Below are 18379 nucleotides of genomic sequence, written 5' to 3'. Positions count from 1 at the left end.
TAAATCCTAACAAGTCAGGGGAGCAGCAGTGCCAGGCAGGAACCGTCGCCACGTCACTTGAGGAGCAGCTGACTTGGGTGCCTGGCCAGAGGGAGAGAAGGAAGGGCTGTCACGAGGCAGACTAGCTCTTGGCAGCCTCAAGGACTAAACCCGGGAGTCATGAGGGAGTAGAAGTCACAGGGAGACAGACTCCAGCTCAACGTAAGGAATAACTCTTCCTTTATGATGCAGTGGGCTGCCCATGAGGTAGTGAGTTCCCCATCACTGGAGGTAGTCAAGGAAAGACCGAAGCCCCTCTTGAGGATCACTGTAGAGGGAATTAAACCAGTGGATGGAAAGTCGAACTAGTAAAACATTGATGTCTTTCCAGCCCAGAGATCCTCTAATTTTATGAATCAGAAGAGGATACTTTTTAATTCTAGGCAGTGGAAGAAATTTACATTAGGAAAAGTGTGGTTTAGTTACATTGAGAGTATTAAGAGTTTTCAGGGCAGTTTGGCATTTTCAAATTGTCATTCTCCTCACCTTTATCTGTTTAATGGAACTAAGGGATTCACCAAAGGCAGCTGCCATCACAGGGGTTAAAAGCTGCTCTCTTCCCCACACCCCATCCACTTCCACCCCTACCCTCCTCTCCTTCCAGACCATGGCCCAGCAGCAGGCCTGCCTGCCTGCCTGCCAAGTCTAAGGCTGAGAGGGGCCTAGGGAACCTATTAGCCTTGCTCAGGATGCAGCGGGACGGATCGATGAGAGAGTCGGCAGGCAGGCTGTTCTGGGAGGAAGAAGGGAGGCTGGCTTCTGGAACTGGAAGGCAGGGGCCAAGAGGGGTGGGAGGAGGATGTCGAGGTAGGGAAAGGCACAGCCAGGGTGGACACAGCCGCAGGACAAGGACACCAAGACCTAAGTGATGGGTCTGCAGGGGACACAGAGGACCCTTGTATTAAAAAATATTATAAAAATAAACACCTCTTTCAACAAGCTTCCTTCCCTCTTTACTGGCTGGAGTAGTGCCTTGGTCCTGGACCAGCACTTTCTAACCTTGAGGGAAGCAGTTCATATAATATTGATCTTGGCGGATTGTGGTGAGGATTTAATGAGATAGTATGAATTCAATATGGCACATAGTGTCCTAAACCTAAACCTTCCCCTTCCCCCTGCCAGGTGCCCATGCCTCAGGGTGTGCGGTTGTCGGACCTGTTCCATGGAGCGAACCCTCACCAGAGGGACAAGATGAGGGTCCAAGGTGTCCCCAGGTGGGGAAGGGGCACAGAACAAGTTCAAGTTCTGGAATGATGTATTTTACCTGCATCCCAAATTTGTCCCATCCCGCACCTAAGCTTTGCTCCAGGAACAGGCAGGGAAGACCAGCAGGGCAAGAGGAGAGGGAGAGAGGAGCCAGCTGAGGCTTGTTGCTCACAGGTGGACCGTAGGTGGCCGTGTTTGGCCATCGAGGCTGTCCCTTCTACAATGGCAACAATGGGTGTCGGAAGATCCCGGCCTCTGTGTTCCCATCAGCCTCCTGATTTCAGGATGTGTTTCCAGCTTGGGCCTCAGCTACTGGGACCTGGTAGACATCCCTGCTCTGAGAATAACCTTCAGTGCTTCCTAAATTCCTTCACATACCCAACTGATTTCATCCTCCTGACTGCCCTGGGAGGTGGGTATTATTATCCCTGAGTCAAGACAGAATTGCTGGGGCGGGAGAAATTCAGTGACTGAGATCATAGGGTCAGAGGTCCCGGGACAGGCCAGGATCCAAACCCAGGTTATCTGATTCCACATTCTGGTCTCTGATACATGGGATGGTCTCGGTCCTCCCATACTATAGGAAAGATGGTCCCTCACTTCTCTGTCTTCTTTAGGAAAGCTGGGAGAGAAGGAGCAGGAATCATGTGACCTTGAAGATGGAGATAATCTCTCTTTTCTTCTGCATATAATGAGAATGTTGATAGAGCCCATCTTATACGGTTATCATGAGTTATACGGTTTAAATAAGAGAATCTAAAATTTAAATGAGATAATATAAAAACCCTTAGCATGGTGTTGGGCACGTAGTAAGTGCTCTGTAATGGGAGGACTGTGACCTTCCTGGTATCAGCACAGAGCTGCATGGTTAATTTTGTATCACTATGAGCAAAAGGCCTCCCACATGGCCTCCTGGGGACAGCACAGGGAAGGCCCACTACCGTCCTGGTTACTCTTCCAGGGCCTTGGGTATCACTGCCTACTCCCCATCCTCCACCCCCACTGCCATAAGCGGAGTTGCAGAATAAAATAACAGTAATTAAATGTGGTATCGTGTTCTGGGCCCAGTTACTTTCCCATCCAATTACCTCAGTAGACATTATTATCGTCTTGTTACATGGGAGGAAACTAAGGCTCAGAGAGGCAGATTGACCTGCTCCGTGTCACACAGCTCCCAAGTGGTGGTGCAGCTTGGCCGACTCTGGTATCCTGCCGTTCTCTTTGACAGCACATCCTCCCCAAGGGCAGGGACTGCCTCGAGATCCAAGTCTGCTCCTCTCCAGTAGCCTGGGCCACGTTTGGTGATCACAGGCTGGTAGGAGGACAGAGCCCAACCTCAGCTGACTCTTGCTCCCAGGTCTGGCCTTGCCTCATTTGAAAGAGATCAGAGTAAGGGAGGAAAGGAAAACTCATGTGCGCCGAGCATTTCATCGGTGTGGACACTGTGTTATTCACTCTCCAGGTGTCATTCTATTGAATCCCCTCAGCCATCCCGGGAGCGAGGTTTCACTGTTTATACATGAGACAACAGAGGTAAAGGGTAAAGTCACTTTTCCAAGATCTCACAGGTAGAAAATAAGCAGCAGAAGATGTGGGGACACAGGCCATGTAACCACAAAAAGGACATTAAAATATTCAGAAAGAGGCCAGGCACGGTGGTTCATGCCTGTAACCCCAGCACTTTGGGAGGCTGAGGTGGGCGGATGACCTAAGGTGAGCAGTTCGAGACCAGCCTGGCCAACATGGTGAAACCCTGTCTCTACTAAAAATACAAAAAGTTAGCTGAGCATGGTGGCTCACATCTGTAATCCCAGCTACTCGGGAGGCTGAGGCAGGAGAATCGCTTGAACCCAGGAAGCAGAGGTTGCAGTGAGCAGAGATCGCACCATTGCACTTCAGCCTGGGCAACAGAGCAAGACTCCGTCTCAAAAACAAACAAATAAAAACAAGCAAACAAAAAACTCAGAAAGAAATACAAAAGCAAGCATTAAAAAAATAATAATAATAAAATAAGGCCAGGCACAGTGGCTCACAGCTGTAATCCCAGCACTTCGGGAGGCCGAGGCAGGCAGATCACCTGAGGTCAGGGGTTCGAGACCAGCCTGGCCAACATGGTGAAACCTGTCTCTACAAAAAAATAAAAAAATTAGCCAGGCGTGGTGGTGCATGCCTATAATCCCAGCTACTTGGGAGACTGAGGCAGAAGAATCACTTGAACCCGAGAGATGAAGGTTGCAGTGAGCTGAGATTGCGCCACTGCACTCCAGCCTGGCCAACAGAGTGAGACCCTGTGAAAAAAAAAAAAAAAAAAAGAAAAGAAAAGAAAAAAAGAAGGAAAAAAAATAAGATTTGAGACATGTAGGAAGATAGCAGGGAAATACACAGCATGTTATACCTGTGGCTCCGGGCCCAGCCTGAGGTCAACAGGTAGATCCGCGGCAGGGCTGGGTGATCTGACCAACAGGCCCTGGGCACCCACAGTGGTGAGCCCCAACTCTCCTTGGAAGCCCCCCAGTAGCCAACTCCCTCAGGCTCTGTGAGCTCTGACCAGGAGGACCACGCCTGGGCTGCTCACCACATCTCCTCCCCCAGCCTCATCAGAAACAGGCACTTGCAAATGTTCTTTTTTTCTCATTAAAGAAAAATAATGTAATATATAATATCTCTCTACTTGGTCCAAAACCTGCTTATTAAAAATCTACTTTTGGGAAGGAAGAGAGTAAGTGGCATGATTCTCCATGGAATTATCTCCGTTATGCCTAATTTTGATGGCTGGAAAATAGAATTAGATTCTGCTCCTAATTCTACTCACAGTATCTCTCGGCCCTGCATTAACAAGGAAGATGGAAGAGTGTCTCCTTCAGAGCTCTGAGCTGCATTTCCCTTTGGTCCCTCATTTTCTCATCCCTTGATTAGATTTTTAATCCTCTTTGCCCTTGAACTTCTCTGCTCCACCTCCCCTGCTCTGGCCCTGGAGGGTGGGGACTGGAGTCCCTCAGCAGCCTCAGCAGGTGAGTTCCAGCAGCTCTGTGTTATGTGCCTGCCAAGTCCGCTGGGATGTGGGCCGTCCCCTACTGCACCTGGACAGGCACATCTGCTCCAGAACCTTGTCTGTGCTTAGCTGTCCTGCACCCCTGCTCGAGGGAACAAGGGCACATGTTGTTCAGAGAGATCTCTGCCCTTCCCTGAACACTGCACCTGCCAGGCAGAGCCCACCCTCGAACCACTGCTCCAGGGCTGTTTGTGCAGACCATGATGGTGGAAGGGGGTCATGGAGAGGGAAGAGCCAGCTTGAAGATCAGAGGACTAAGATAAAGTCTTAGCTTTGCCACGTACCAGCTGTGCGACCTGGCATCCCTTAACACCTCAAAGACTCTGTTTTCTCAGCTCTGGAATGACCGGGGAGGAGGGAGGTAAAATGGAGAAATGTTAAGTGAAAGTGCTTTGCCATCTGCACGGAACTGTTTGAATGTCAAGGAATGTCATAATTCTAATGGGAAGAGCCCTGGGCTGGGAGGCAACAGTATTAGCATAGTGCTTAGTGTGTAGTAGATGCTTAGCAAACATCTGAGCAACCTGTTTCCCAAAAGCCCAGTAAGAGCTGAAGCAGAGGAAACAAGTCTCAGCCTAAAAGCAAGCCAGATTGTGACTAGACACAAAAAGAACTTCCTGTCAGGTTGGTGAGATATTGTACCAGCATTGAGGAAGACGGCAGGACCATCTTTGCCTGGAGACATTTGCGGATACCCTCTGTTTCTTAACAACCCCACTGTGTACACAGGGTACACCAGTTCAGTACTGCCAAAATGGGCGTGTGGCAGTCAGTTCCAGGGGAGAATCCTTGAGCCTGTTACACCGTTCGATGGTCCAAGGGCACCACAGGAGGAAAACCACCCAGTGGAATGCAGAGCTTCCCACTGTGTTCCTTGAAGTGGGAACATCCTTCAGGCTGTAAGATCAGAATTCTTTTTCGGCTCACAGTCAAACTTATTTGAAAGAAAATGAAGCAAATACATGTTTTGGCCACAGGACATCTGAGTGTGTCCATGCTAATGTGTATCGTCAACTTCCTCCACTAGGAATAAATAGAATGAAGGGTTATCCAAACATTATTTTTTTGCCATAAAACTCCTGGTCCACAAAACACGTATCATCAAAGCCGAGCTGTCCTGTAGAACTTTCCTCAATGATGGGAATGTTCCACACCTGTGCTGTCCAACACAGCAGCCACCAGCCACATGGCTACTGACCACTTGAAATGTAACAAGACTGAGGAACTGGATTTCTAAGTTTATTTAATTTTAATCAATTCATATGTACACTTCAATAGCCATACGTGGCTTGTGGCTACTGCTTTGGTCATCACAGATCCAGAGGAAACCCATTTGATAAATACGGGTGTAACGACGATGGTGCACTGGACTGTGATTCAGAGAATCTGGATTCAAATCCAAGCTCTACCACTTACTAATTATGAGACTCTAGCCAAACCAAGCTACCTTCTGGGCCTCCCTTTCTTCTTCTCTAGCTGAGGGGGTTAGAATCTATGTTCACTGATTTCTTGCCAAACCCCTTTCATGGAAGCCCTGCTGGAGAACTCCAGTGTGCCTCAATTATCATTTTACTGTCTTTCTTTCTTTTTTTTTTTTTTGAGACAGGGTTTCACTCCTGTCACCCAGGTTGGAGTGCAGTGGCATGATCTCGGCTCACTGCAACCTCCACCTCCAGGGTTCAAGTGATTCTCGTGTCTCAGCCTCCCGAGTAGCTGGGATTACAGGTGCATACCACCACGCCCGTCTAATTTTTACATTTTCAGTAGAAACGGGGTTTCTACTACATTGGCCAGACTGGTCTCAAACTCCTGATGTCAAGTGATCTTCCCACCTTGGCCTTCCAAAGTGTTGGGATTACAGGTGTGAGCCACTGCACCGATTTTACTGTGTTAATTGCTTCATGACCATCGACCCTGCTTAGTTTTCCACCAAGTCTGCTTCATCTTTGAGAACAGAGGCTGCGTGCTGCTCTCTTATGCCGTACATAGAGTGTAAGGGTGCCCAGCACCCAGGAGATGCTCGAAGACGCCTGTTGACTGCCTGAGTGATGGACTGGAGTGCTCTTGAATGCACCCAACTTGCTGGTGCCACTCAGGGTCTGCCTGTTGAACAAGGCTTTGAGTTCAACTTTCTTTCTCCACGTCTGAGGGTCCCCAGCTCCTTGGGTCTAATTCCAGTTCCCAACTCCTTTGCCCTTTTCATAGACCCAAAACCAGTTGTTCCACAAGGGCACACCCATGATGAGAACTGCCTCGCCTTAGAAGACACTCCTCAGAGAGTGACCTTCAAGGGCTCGCAGATGACACAGGACAAAGTTCATGTTCCTTGCCTGCTACAAGGATCTCTGCTACCTTCCCCAGCCTCTCTTTCCATCTTTATCCAGCATGGACTCTAGGCTCCAACCTACTTCCCCTAGGCACAGCATCAGGATCCCTGCCTCCCTCTCTTGCTCCTCATCTGGCATGACCTATCTCTTTCCCTCCTTTTCTAAATCATTTTTATCCTTTGAGATCCAGTTGAAGATCCTGCCCACATCCCAAAGCCTATCTAGCACCCTGTACTCAGGGACACTCTCCTCGACTGGCCACATTGCACATTTGACACTTAGCATAAACCACTCTGGGCCTTCTCAGATCAGTGGCAAGGGCCCTATTTTCTCTGCATCCACTGCAGGGCTCTGGAAGAGCTTTCAACTGGAAGTGAGGAGGCCTGTATTTGAGTTTGGGCCCTGGTGCTTAAGTTGTGTAGCCTTGGGCAAGTCATTTCACCTCCTAGAGTCTCAACTTCCTCAACTTTGAAATGGGGAGATCTAACACCTCCAAACCCACTGGGTGGTCACAGCCGAGTTGGAACTCAGTTCCTTGATTTCTTGGGTAGCACAGATTGAATATTCAATAAAATTGTATTGGATAAATGAATTAAAGCACATGCCAGGCACAGAGGTCTGGGAAAGTAGGTGGTTCTGACTCTTAATAGAGAGGTGGCTTTTGTATTTGGAGACTGTGGGGATTCCAGGATGCAGGAAGGGCTTGAGAAGGCAGAGCAGTTCTGAGAAGCCATAGAAAGGAGCCCTAATAAAGATGGAATCGCTCTGCAGTGCAACCCATAAAAACCCCCGGGTAAGCCCTGGACAGGTGAGCTGCGCAGGACACAGGTACCTGGGGCTCAGGCACTGGGCTCCAGCAGTAGCCAGTGGCCAGCACCTGTTTGACCACATGTGGGTGCACAGCTGCCGCCGGGAGCACACAGATGCACAGACTTGCTGGAAGGTGCTGGCTTAAATTAGCTAAATCTCATAAACACTAAATTTATGTCACAAATTGACTGAGAGTCATAGAAAACACATTTCCAAAACCCGCATTTGCTAAAAAATGCTTTATCAGGAATTGACCTCGGACCTTGTTCCATCAGCAAAACCTGCTCTCCAGGGGAAGAAGTTCTTCAACCCACCAAGTACAAATGCATCCAATTTTATATGTTCCCTCTCTCTCTTTTTGTATCTCCTTGACAATGAAGCTGAGAATGTGGGAATTGAGTTTGCAGATGCAAAAAGGCTTGGCGGTTGGCCAGTCTCCTTGTAACCTAGTTCCCCTCTGTTCCACTCATGCCCAGGGAGTCCTGGCAAATAGTACTCCTGGATGGACTCCCTCCCCATCTCTCTCTCTCTTTCTCTCTTTTTCTCTTTCTCTCTTAAACACACACACACACACACACACACACGGACACATGAGCATGGGAATGCCCAAACCCATTGGTTATCAGCCCTGTGGATCTGAAGGAAGCCTCCCCTTCCTGGAGGGTCTCCAGCCAGGGGCACAGGGAATCAGGCCAAAATCAACAAGACTGGACTGTCTGGGGCAGAGCCAGCCTGGGGAAACTTACATTCTGCTTTGGCACAGATGAGGCAGGCGGTGGTGCAGTTGAAGAAGTTCAGGATCCCAGCTACAGCCACGCTGATGTCGGTGTTGCTGGGGTGGAGGTTCAGGGTTGTGAATCTCTGGAACTGGAACTTGACGAACTCCTCTGGGGCCACTTTGAAGTGAGGGACCTGGCAAGAGGAGCAAAAACGGACAGCAGGGAGGATCCAGGTGGGTGAAAAGGAAGAAAGAGGGATGAGTGAGCCGAGGTTGTGGAGGGTGGGTTCTTTTATGTAACACCTTCGCCAGACACCGATGGGAGAAGGAGCTCCCAGGGCACCCACTCCGTGGGAGGAAGACAAGAAATGACATCCCTGATGATGCTTCAAAGAAGCAGCCCCAGGACAGAAAACTATTTGTCCAGAGACCCAGATGAATGCACCGTGGGTCTGCAAGCTGGGGTCTGTGGTCCTGAGAAGGCAAAAGAATCTATCTTTATTCTTAGAGGAACTGCCTGCTGCTGGCAGAGAGACAGTTGGCTCTTGAAAGCATAATCCTTAGAATATTTTATTTGTAGTTAATACATCAGAGCAGAGATGGCAGAAAGAGAAAAATCGCTACCCTGGGGCTAAGAGAAGAGTCCCATCAGCCCAGCCCAGCCAACAGGTGTATAGTAACCAGCTCCCAACAAACTTCAGTGGGGAATGCCCAGGGAGAGGAAGTGGGGCGGGGATGGGCTCCCGCACAGACACACATGCGCACATGGAGGAAGGAAGCCCTGCAGGCGGAGAAACCATCTAGAGAACCTCTGAACACAGCCAGGTAAATAAATACATGGTTTGGCTTCATTAGGACAGTGTCAGCTTCCCTCTGCATCTATTACTGACATTTCCAGGACCCACTGTCCTGCCTTCTGCCTCTCTTCTCCCAGGAAAAGATCTTAAGAGGCTGTGATGGCTGCTTTATTGGCGGCTTAGGCTATTTGGTAGGTAATAGGAAAGTTACAATGTAATAATCTGCCATCCACCTTGATTTTATTCTTCCACTCTCACCCCTGGTGTCCAGAGCTGAGCGAGCTGAAGCTGAATATCAGTGTGTATAGATGTTAAAGCAAGGAAGATCGATAGTAGACAGCAGGAAGAACTTCCTGGTGGTGAGTAGATTGGCTTCCAGAATGGATTATTCAGAAATGACTGAAGAATTGTCTCTGCCTGCTCTGGCCCAGAACTTATCCTGCCAAGAGTCTGCGAAGATGTTGGGATGGTCTCTGTAGGAGTCTCCTACTTTATCCTTTTAAATTTTTGGGAGAAGTCAGCTGGAGACCAGAGCTCCTCTGAGACTGAGGTGGGAAGAGGATAAAGATTTAGCAGAAACTAGGGGAAAAACTTCTGAATTCAACTAGGATTAGCCTTTAAACCATAGGGAGAGAGAAACCAATATTTTCCAGCAGAAACTGAAAAATGCAGAACGGGGGAGAGTCTGGTGAGTTATGAAAGGCAATTCTAAAGAGTGAAATTGATCTGTGTCATAAGGGATCTTTCTTCCCGCTTGTATTTTGTATCCCATCCACTCTGTCTAAAGTGAATAACAAACAGACCTTGAAAGGAAAAGGTCACAAATGGGCAAGATAGAGGGGAAGGCCGGACAGGGGCAGGGTAGCCTGGCTGGCTGGTTTGAATGTTTGAACACCTCCGACCAAGGTCGTCCCTGTGTAACCCTCTAGCCTACCACATTCCATTAGCAGCGAATCCAATAGAGCACAACCCCTTAGCACCCCCTAGTACTGTGGAGCCCTTAGAGATACCGTGAATTCACGGATCCTAGAGATGGATGGGAAGGACTCAGGAAGGTGAAGAACAAATGGGTTTTGGAGTCTACAGACCTGGGTTTGCATCCAGGTTCTGCTGTGTGATTTTCAGGTAAACCACTTAACTTGTCTAAACATCATTAAAATGGAGATAACCACAGGTGCTTCTTAGAGCTCTGGGAGGATAAAATGTGAACCTGTGTGTAGGGTATATAATAGCTCAATGCCTAATGTATAATAAGTGCTTGGGCAAGGCTCTTTCTCTTTCCTCCCCAAATGTAGGAGCTCCTGCAAAGCTCTTGGAGTTGTGCGTACAGGGGGTGAGGGTTGAGGAAGGGGAGCTGATGGGGAGCCTTCAGCACAGTCTCCTTGAAGCCCGCTGGGCTCTGCTGGGTCTAGGCAGGGATAGCCCAGCCCAGTCCTGGTCCTATGGTTCCCTCTCTAGGACAAAGATCGATCTATACTCAATGTGCAATTGCAAATGTATCCCAGGAAGCCATCACGGAGATGTGTGGGGGACAAGAAGAGGTGAGCAGAATGGAGAGGGGAGCAGCAAGGCAGAAGGCAGCCAGCCACAAGGGCTGCAGAGATGTCAGCAGCATTTAAAGCAATGGACTTCTGGGTGAGAACTCCATTGCTTTTCCCTGGAGCAGGGGAGAATCAGCATAAGGCAGTTCAGCCTCATAAAACATTAAAATAAATGCATAATCTGAGCAGAGAGGAAAGGTTGCTCTAGAAGAAACATAACCAGACAAAGGCGGGTAAGCGTCTGGCCACTCCCAGGGCAGTGCAGTCTGGCTGGCTGGTCTGGCACAGGGGCAGAGGAGTTGGCTGCAGATCATGGGCTTGGCTTCTAGCCTGAAATGCCAGACAGGGTTAAGGGATGTGTTGGCTGAGGTTAAATAGCCACTGAACCCCAAAAGGAGGCCATATTGGAGTGGGGCTTGGGGGAGGATGTGGTGCACAGCAAAGACTGTGTGGTGGGGGAGGAGGGAGAGAGGAGGAAAGAAAAAGAGGATGCAGAAGAGAGAAGATGGGGAGCTGAAGTCTTGGCTGTCCCACTTGGTGAAGATCAGAGCCACTGCTACAATAATGACCTGACATAGATTTAAGCTGTTTCTCAGAGTGCCGCAAGAAAGATGTAAATTACACATGAGGTCTAACTTCCTGGGCCACGGCCTGGGAGAGGCTGGGAGGGACCTAGTAGGACAGAGCTCCTCTGTGGCCTGGGCTGGCCTCAGAGTTGTATTTGAGGATATGTGACCGGGAGGAGGATGGGGACTTGTCAGCCCCAGCCCATGTAAGAAGGCTCAAGGGTGCAGCCTACAGAGAGAGGCCCAGCTACTGGAGGAGCAGGACCAACGCGACCAGGACTAGGATCGCGGCACTTAAACGTGCACACAATTCTGAGAGTGGGCTCATAAAATCGGGAAGATAAATATTCTTCTGCCCAAAGCGTCAGGGACTCACTGAGCCCTTGATCATAAGAGATAGTGGTGGCATCAGAGGGGTAGACTCCCAGCAGGCGTGGGGTGGGCAGAGGACTGTCTGTTGCTCCTGCCCTGGCAGGAGTGGCTCACTGAGGAGGCATCCAGTCCCTCCTGCAGCAAGTGCTCCTCCTGTTTCTAAGAACTGGGTCCTCCTGAGACTAGAGCTTCTGGAAGGCTGAGCCTCCAGGCCTCTAGGGCAGAAGCGAGACTGAGCCTTCCTCCCATGTCCCTGCCCCCGCCCCCACCCAGCTCCTGACCTCATGCCTGACCACCAAGCTCCATCTGCCCCCTAAGGACCTGGTGGGAAGGCCCTTGGGGCAGACAGGGGCTAAGGGGCCAATTTCTCACTGTCTCCCGAGGATATATCTGAAGGGGAAGGATTGATGGATCCAGGAAGGACCAGGAAAGATGCCAGGACTAGACAGAATCTCTGAATTTCTGAGTTTGTCTTCTCTGGGGAAAAAGGAGGGGAGAGTTGGCAGAATAGGGAGGGGGGCAGTCACTCTGAAATTTGTGCCCTACCATTTTTTTTCTCCCATGGAAACAGAACTAGAGCAAATGGACTCAACACTTTGAAACTGGAGAGCCTCCAGTTCGAGTCACATCTGAGGAAGAATGTGCTGCTTGAAGAAGCAAACACTGGAACTGGTGAATGAGGAAGAAAGCAAGATAAAATCTCTTTTCTAGAGAACTTATATGACAGAGGCTTTCAAACTTTATTTTAGCAATAAAATGTGGCAATGCCTTCTCCGAAGGCATTCTTCCCCAGAATCCCGATATGTAAACAGATAACCAGGGAGCTGCTCACGTGGACACGAGAGTGGACGCTCAGACGTCTGCCCGCTTGGCCTGCCATGCCCACCAGCCTCTCCAGCCTCTCCCTCTACCCACCACCACCAAGAGGCCGCTGGGGGCACCGCCATGGGACCCTAAGACAGGGAGGAGCTCCACTTCAGATTCCTGCTGTCAAACACCTCCTCTGAGACCCCTCCATGCAAACATCCTGGAGCGGGGCAAGCCCACTGCTTCTGTATTTGTATTTATGTTGTTGTTATTAATGACACCAACCCAGCCTTGACAGGCTCTTCCAGCCCTTAAGAATCAACCGTATCTTTGGACCCTGGGCACAGGCTCCAGCACACAGATATTCCCCAGCCCTGCCTCACACTCACCTCCTTCTCTCCACAGATGTTGCTGATGATGGAGCTGGAGGCTGGGCTGGACGATGGCCCGAGGACAGCGACCACCCCCTTGGGGAGGATCTGACACACTGCAGCCAGCGGCAGGGACAGGGAAAGAAGCAAAGCACTCATCAGGTCAGGCTTGCGCCATGGCCCAGTCCTCTCCTCTTCACCCGCTGCCCCCTCACCTTCTGCACACCTGCTGCCCAGGCCCCTGCTCCAACCCTTCCAAACCCAGAGTCTCTCCTTCTCCCCTGGACGACTGGGCTCCAGGACAGTTTTATTGGAGTTTATGGGCAGCATTAAATGAGGAAATGACCCAGGTTATGACAACATACGGCCACAGCCAACAGGGTGTATAAATTGTCTGGACTGTCACCGAAGGACAGAGGCTAATGGAACAAACCTGCAGATTCTATCCCACGGCCCGGCCTGGCCTGCAGGGGGGTAGGGGGAGCCCCAGCACAGCTGCTGCATTAGTCCCCCCAAATATAAAGAGAGTCTGGGAGAAGGAAGGCAGGCAGGCAGGTGGGGGTACGAAGGAGGGCGAGGATGACGCAGACAGGAAGAGAGCAGGGGTGGCTAAAGTCAAAAGGAGCGGAGGCAAGAAAAAAAGGAAAGAAAATGGGAGGCAGGGAGAAAGCGAGAGGCAGAAAGAAGTTTCATCTGTCAATGCCCCCGCCGTTCACTTCGTCCTGAAGCCTGGCACGTTCCCTCCCCAAGGTAGAGCAGGTCCCGTCCTGACCGACCAGCATGCCTGGCATCTGGCCTTTCCCTCCTGGACTGAACACTCGCTCACCTGTCTGGGATCAGTTCCAACACCACCTTCTCCTTAGACCTTCCTGGGCTTATTTATGTATTTATTTATTGAGATGGAGTCGCACTCTGTCACCCAGGTTGGAGTGCAGTGGTGCGATCTCGGCTCACTGCAACCTCCGCCTCCCAGGTTCAAGCAATTCTCCCGCCTCAGGAGTAACTGGGATTACAGGCACCCACCACCACGCCTGGCTAATTTTTGTATTTTTAGTAGTGACGGGGTTTCACCATGTTGGCCAGGCTGGTCTTGAACTCCTGACCTCAAGTGATCCACCTGCCTTGGCCTCCCAAAGTGCTGGGATTACAAGCGTGAGCCACCGCACCCCACCACTGGGCTCCTTTAGATGGAATCAACACTGCCTTGGGCTCCCAAGGCCTGGGGTTCATACCTCTAGTCTAAGACACTGTATCTATTTGGGTTTGTTGTTTAGTGCTCTCCTCTCACTAGATTTCAAACCTCTTGAAGACAGGAACTGAGCCACATTTATCTCCCAATCCCCACTTCTCATCTCTTCAGTGTCCGGCACAATGTATTATTCTAGAGAGTAGGAGCCCAGCTCAGATTTGCTGTGTGAATGTGTAAAGGAATGGGATGTGTAATCAGAGGAGGGGGAGAGAATCTAAGATTTTAAAATGCTAGAGACTGAGAAAGGAAGGATGGGAGAAAGAGGGAAACAGTGAGAGAGTACAAGAAAGAATTCTCCGTGCACACACTGTGGTATCAGAGCCAAGGGGCCGCTCCTCAGAAAATGCAATTGAGGTTCCCCACTGCATCCTTGTCTGCAAAACTCAAGGCTTAACTCCATATGTATTTTTTTCCTACTTGTATTAGGAGTCAGGCAGAGCAATTTCCCTGGCCTAGCAATTGAGGTTAAGGGACTAGTACAAGGTTTCTTACTGAGCCAGCTGCAAAGCCACACCTGCCACATGGACGCTCTTTCTTCTGGGTTAGAGTCCAATACAGCCAGGTGATCATCTGAACGGGGTACAGGCAGCAAGGCAGAACACCAGGGTTCAAATCCCAGCATTGCAATTTACCATATGAACTATAGATCTTGGAGTCTTCTCTTAGCCTATGGCTTGGGCAGGCATCCCACAACATCCCAAAATCTCAGCTGACTGGAGGACTCATCAGTACTGTCTGGCCAAAGTAGTGATGATTAGGCTTCATCTTTGAAGAGTCTCTTCAAAGTCTAACCTACTTCCATGGGGTTATCTCATGTGACCTCAGCCAACTTAACTCTTACAGCCCACTAGCTGCTTGAAGTTCATCATCCCCACAGCCCACTAGCTGCTTGAAGTTCATCATCCCCTCAGATCCCTACAACTGCCTTGGGGGAGTGGGGTCTTGTCTCCTGATTTTACTGGTAAGGACACAGCACCCCAGAGACGTGAAGTGCCTCCGCTCTGGTCACACACCTAATCAAGGCCAGAGCTGGCATCTGGATTCAAGTCTCCTGACCCGCATCCAGGGTTCATGTTCCTCTCTCATAGCCACTTACTTTGTCTGCACTGCTCCTTGCAGCCAGCCACTCCTACACCCAGCACTTCTCAGCCTCTTACAGTGGAGGTCCCCCCGCCCACCTCGTCTACTGAATCCACTTTCTCCAAGGTCACCATGACCTGTTATCCCTTCTCATCCTGTTCTCTTTCTGCAGCACTTGTTGTTCTGATTGCATTGTTCTTTAGAATTTCCTAACACCGTGCAATCTGGATTCTCCTCCAGTTCTCTGGTCAGTCTTTCACTCATTGCTGACTCCTCTTCCTTCTCCCACCCACCAAATTCAGGTTTTGCCCCTGACTCACTCTTCCTGGACCATTTTACCATTGCCTACGGCCTCCACCCTTGTCTCTGCCCAGATGACCCTGCACTCTCACCTATGTGCTGGGTCACAAAGTCAAGTTCCAACCACCTGCTGGACGTTGCCACAGGGCCTTCCCTCCGGCATCTCACACTCAGTTCTGTAAGAGCTTGGAGTCTGATGCATGGCTGTCTGGGTATGAGTCTCTGCCACTTACTAGTTTTGAGACCTTGAGCAAATTATCAAACCTCTGGGCCTGTTTTCTCACCTATAAGATACTAATAACACCTCTCTCATAAGGTTGCTGTGAGAATTAAAGTGAATTAATACTTAACATTCAGAATGGTACCTGACATGCTACATGACCCTTTTATTATTATCCCCACCATATCAGATTTGTTATATATTTTTCACAATCTGGTTGGATCTCCACACTTCTATGAGGAAAATTCATTTTTATCTCCACTTTACAGCTGGGGAAGCTGAGGCCTAGAAAGTTTAAGTAACTTGTTTAAGATCACACAGGTAATATAAGGTCGAACTGGGCTTGAATTTGGGGATCGACATGGCACCAAAGCCAGTGCTCTTACCCACTCTACTTTACTCCTCTTATCTCCTCAAGCTCAAAGCCACAGTCATCCTGGCCTCTTTCTTGCCCTCCCTCACTCAAGCTGTTCTCCTGCTTTACAGGTCAGGGGCCAGGTTCCGACCATCTGACCTGCTCACTCTCTGCCAGCCCTTCCTTCCTACGTCTACTGCCATGGTTCCAGGTCAACCTCTCTTTATAACCTGCCCTTCTAAGGGAGTCTCTCTGTCTCCAGGATTCTTCATTTCCAATCCATTCTTTAAACAGTGGGGCAAATTATAGTCCTAAAACGTAGATCGGAGTGTTCCCCCAAGGCAGAGAACCTGTCTTATTTATGTCTGTGTCCTCCATACTTAGAACAAGGCCTGACTCAGAGTTACGTGGCCTATAAACAGTTGCTGAACCACACTGAGGCCCACTCAACACCTTCCATGCAAAACTGGAAATAAACTAAATGTATAATCATAAGGGAATAAGTATATAAAATGTGGGTTGTATGCCCAAATGGAATATTATTTAGGCATTTAAAATACTTATGAACAGTTTATAATAGTATTAAAAATATTTATGTAATAATACTAAGAGACAGAAGCAGGATATAAAATTATATGTATATCTATATGAAGGCTACAACTAAGCAAATACAGAGAATACTTATACACTGAGGAATGATTATGAGAAGATGTTATTAAAGACTACATGTACTGAGTGTTAACTATGGCCTGTTCGAAGCACTCTTACGGGAACTGATGTATTTAATTCCCAAAACAAACTGAGGAAATAGGTACTATTACTGTCATTCTCATTTTACAGATACAAAATCAAGACAGAGAAATTAAAGAGCAGAGTCAAGATTCAACAGCTCCACCCATTTCCCCAAAGACCAGTCCCTTAACCATTGCACCGCACAGCCATCCCCAGCAAATGGCAATTAACTGGGATGTTTGTAGATTGCCTTGGCCACTGGAACACTGAGTTATTGTCTTCCCTTTTTTCATTTCACTGCTTTCTATAATGAGCATGTATTCCTTTTTATAACATATTATAAAGAATACAATGCTATAATAAAAACATTCTTCTGATGAGCAAGTAAAATTCGAGTGACTCTGGTCTCCTTAAGTCCTATCTTTGCAGCCCCTTCTCCCACCGTGCCATCTCCCGCTGCATGCCAGCTCACCTAGAACATACTCTGTACATATTTTCCTGCCTGATCCTGTTCCCAAATGGCTATCTCTAGATCAGGGGTTCTTAACCTGTAGCCTGGGGTCTGTGGGTAGAAGTCAGGGGTCTGTGAACACTTGTGGGGGGAATTACATCATTCTTTTCTCTAACCCCTAAGTGAAATGTAGCATTTCTTTCCATTTTGAATGTAGGCAACAAACTACAGTGTGTTAATAGCACCTGTGACTTTGTTTCCCACAGAAATCACCCCAGTTTTCATATGACACTACAGTGCTAAGGATATCTTCAAATACCAGTTATATTCATTATTACTTCAAGATTATAGTAGTAATTAGGCTCGATGCTATTTAATACATTAATGAAGAAGCATATATATTAGTATACCACTATTAAAATATAACTGCATTTCCATATAGCTGGTTTCCATAGTCAGCCTATCCATTTTATTGGATTTTTGTTATTTTCTATCCTTTTTTATTAATAAAAAGGTTTTTATTCATTTAAAAACATTTATCTGAGAAGGGATTCATTAGCATCTCCAGACTACCATGGTCTAGGCTTCTCTTGCCCTTCTGCCTAGCAAACTCCTACTCATACTTCAGCATCCAGCTCAGATCTTGCTCCTGGGCCAGAAGGCATCTCTCCCTCCCTATATTCACAGCACACTGTGGCTCTGAGTCAGCTGCCTTTAGGAGACAGCACGGCTTCCTTGCTCTCTGAATTCCTGGCCAGCTTCTGTCCCAAGCAGCCTGGTGATGTTGGTTCCCAACAGAGGAAAGTTTCTCCTGAAAATAAATTCTTATAGAAGGCCACAATTCTTTATTCCCAATTCCAAAGTCCAAAAGGCTCTGAAACTTGATATGTTTCATCAAACTCAGTTGTTGGCAAAATCTGATCTCAACAGACAGATGTAAAGCTATTTACAATGTGTGAGTATTTGAATATAAGCATGCATTTGTTTGAGTATGGGGTTACTGGAGATTCAACTTTACATATGGTACATGCACCACACAACCATTCTTTTGTTTGTTTGTTTGTTTTGAGACAGTGTCTCACTTTGTCACTCAGGCTGGAGTGCAGTGGAGCAATCATAGCTCACTGCAGACTTGAACCCCTGGGCTCAAGCAATCCTCCTGCCTCAGCCTCCTGAGTAGCTGGGACTACAGGTGCATGCCACCATTCTTGGCTAATTTTTTATTTTTTGTAGAGATGGGGCCCCACTACATCGCCCAGGCTGGTCTTGAACTCTTGGCCTCAAGCAATCCTCCCACTTCAGCCTCCCGAAGTGATGGGATTTACAGGCATAAGCCACCACGCCCAGCCCCTCAACCTTCCCAATGTCTCAATCTGGATTCTACAC

The 18379-nt window shown here is 48.6% G+C and overlaps 1 protein-coding gene and 1 long non-coding RNA gene across 4 annotated transcripts in view; one reads left to right on the top strand and one right to left on the bottom strand.

Moving 5' to 3' along the window:
- The window catches only part of GRIK4 (glutamate ionotropic receptor kainate type subunit 4), a 477203-nt gene that overhangs the window by 161058 nt on the left and 297766 nt on the right, over positions 1–18379 (bottom strand). For all 3 annotated transcript variants that reach the window (XM_055356137.2, XM_031016481.3, XM_055356138.2), the window contains exons 5-6: positions 12625–12722; positions 8181–8346 (exon numbers count right to left, since the gene is read on the bottom strand). In XM_055356137.2, coding sequence (XP_055212112.1) covers positions 8181–8346; positions 12625–12722 — 264 coding nt within the window. The remainder of the gene's footprint in view (positions 1–8180; positions 8347–12624; positions 12723–18379) is intronic.
- LOC109028676 (uncharacterized) lies at positions 8986–16784 on the top strand. Its single transcript, XR_002007700.3, has 3 exons — positions 8986–9140; positions 12641–12768; positions 16651–16784. It is a non-coding gene; the product is annotated as an uncharacterized lncRNA (long non-coding RNA).

The sequence above is a fragment of the Gorilla gorilla genome, chromosome 9 (assembly GCF_029281585.2).
Source record: "Gorilla gorilla gorilla isolate KB3781 chromosome 9, NHGRI_mGorGor1-v2.1_pri, whole genome shotgun sequence".
Classification (NCBI taxonomy): Eukaryota; Metazoa; Chordata; class Mammalia; order Primates; family Hominidae; genus Gorilla; species Gorilla gorilla.
Note: the sequence above shows the minus strand (reverse complement) of the source record. Positions and strands in the feature narration are given on the sequence as shown.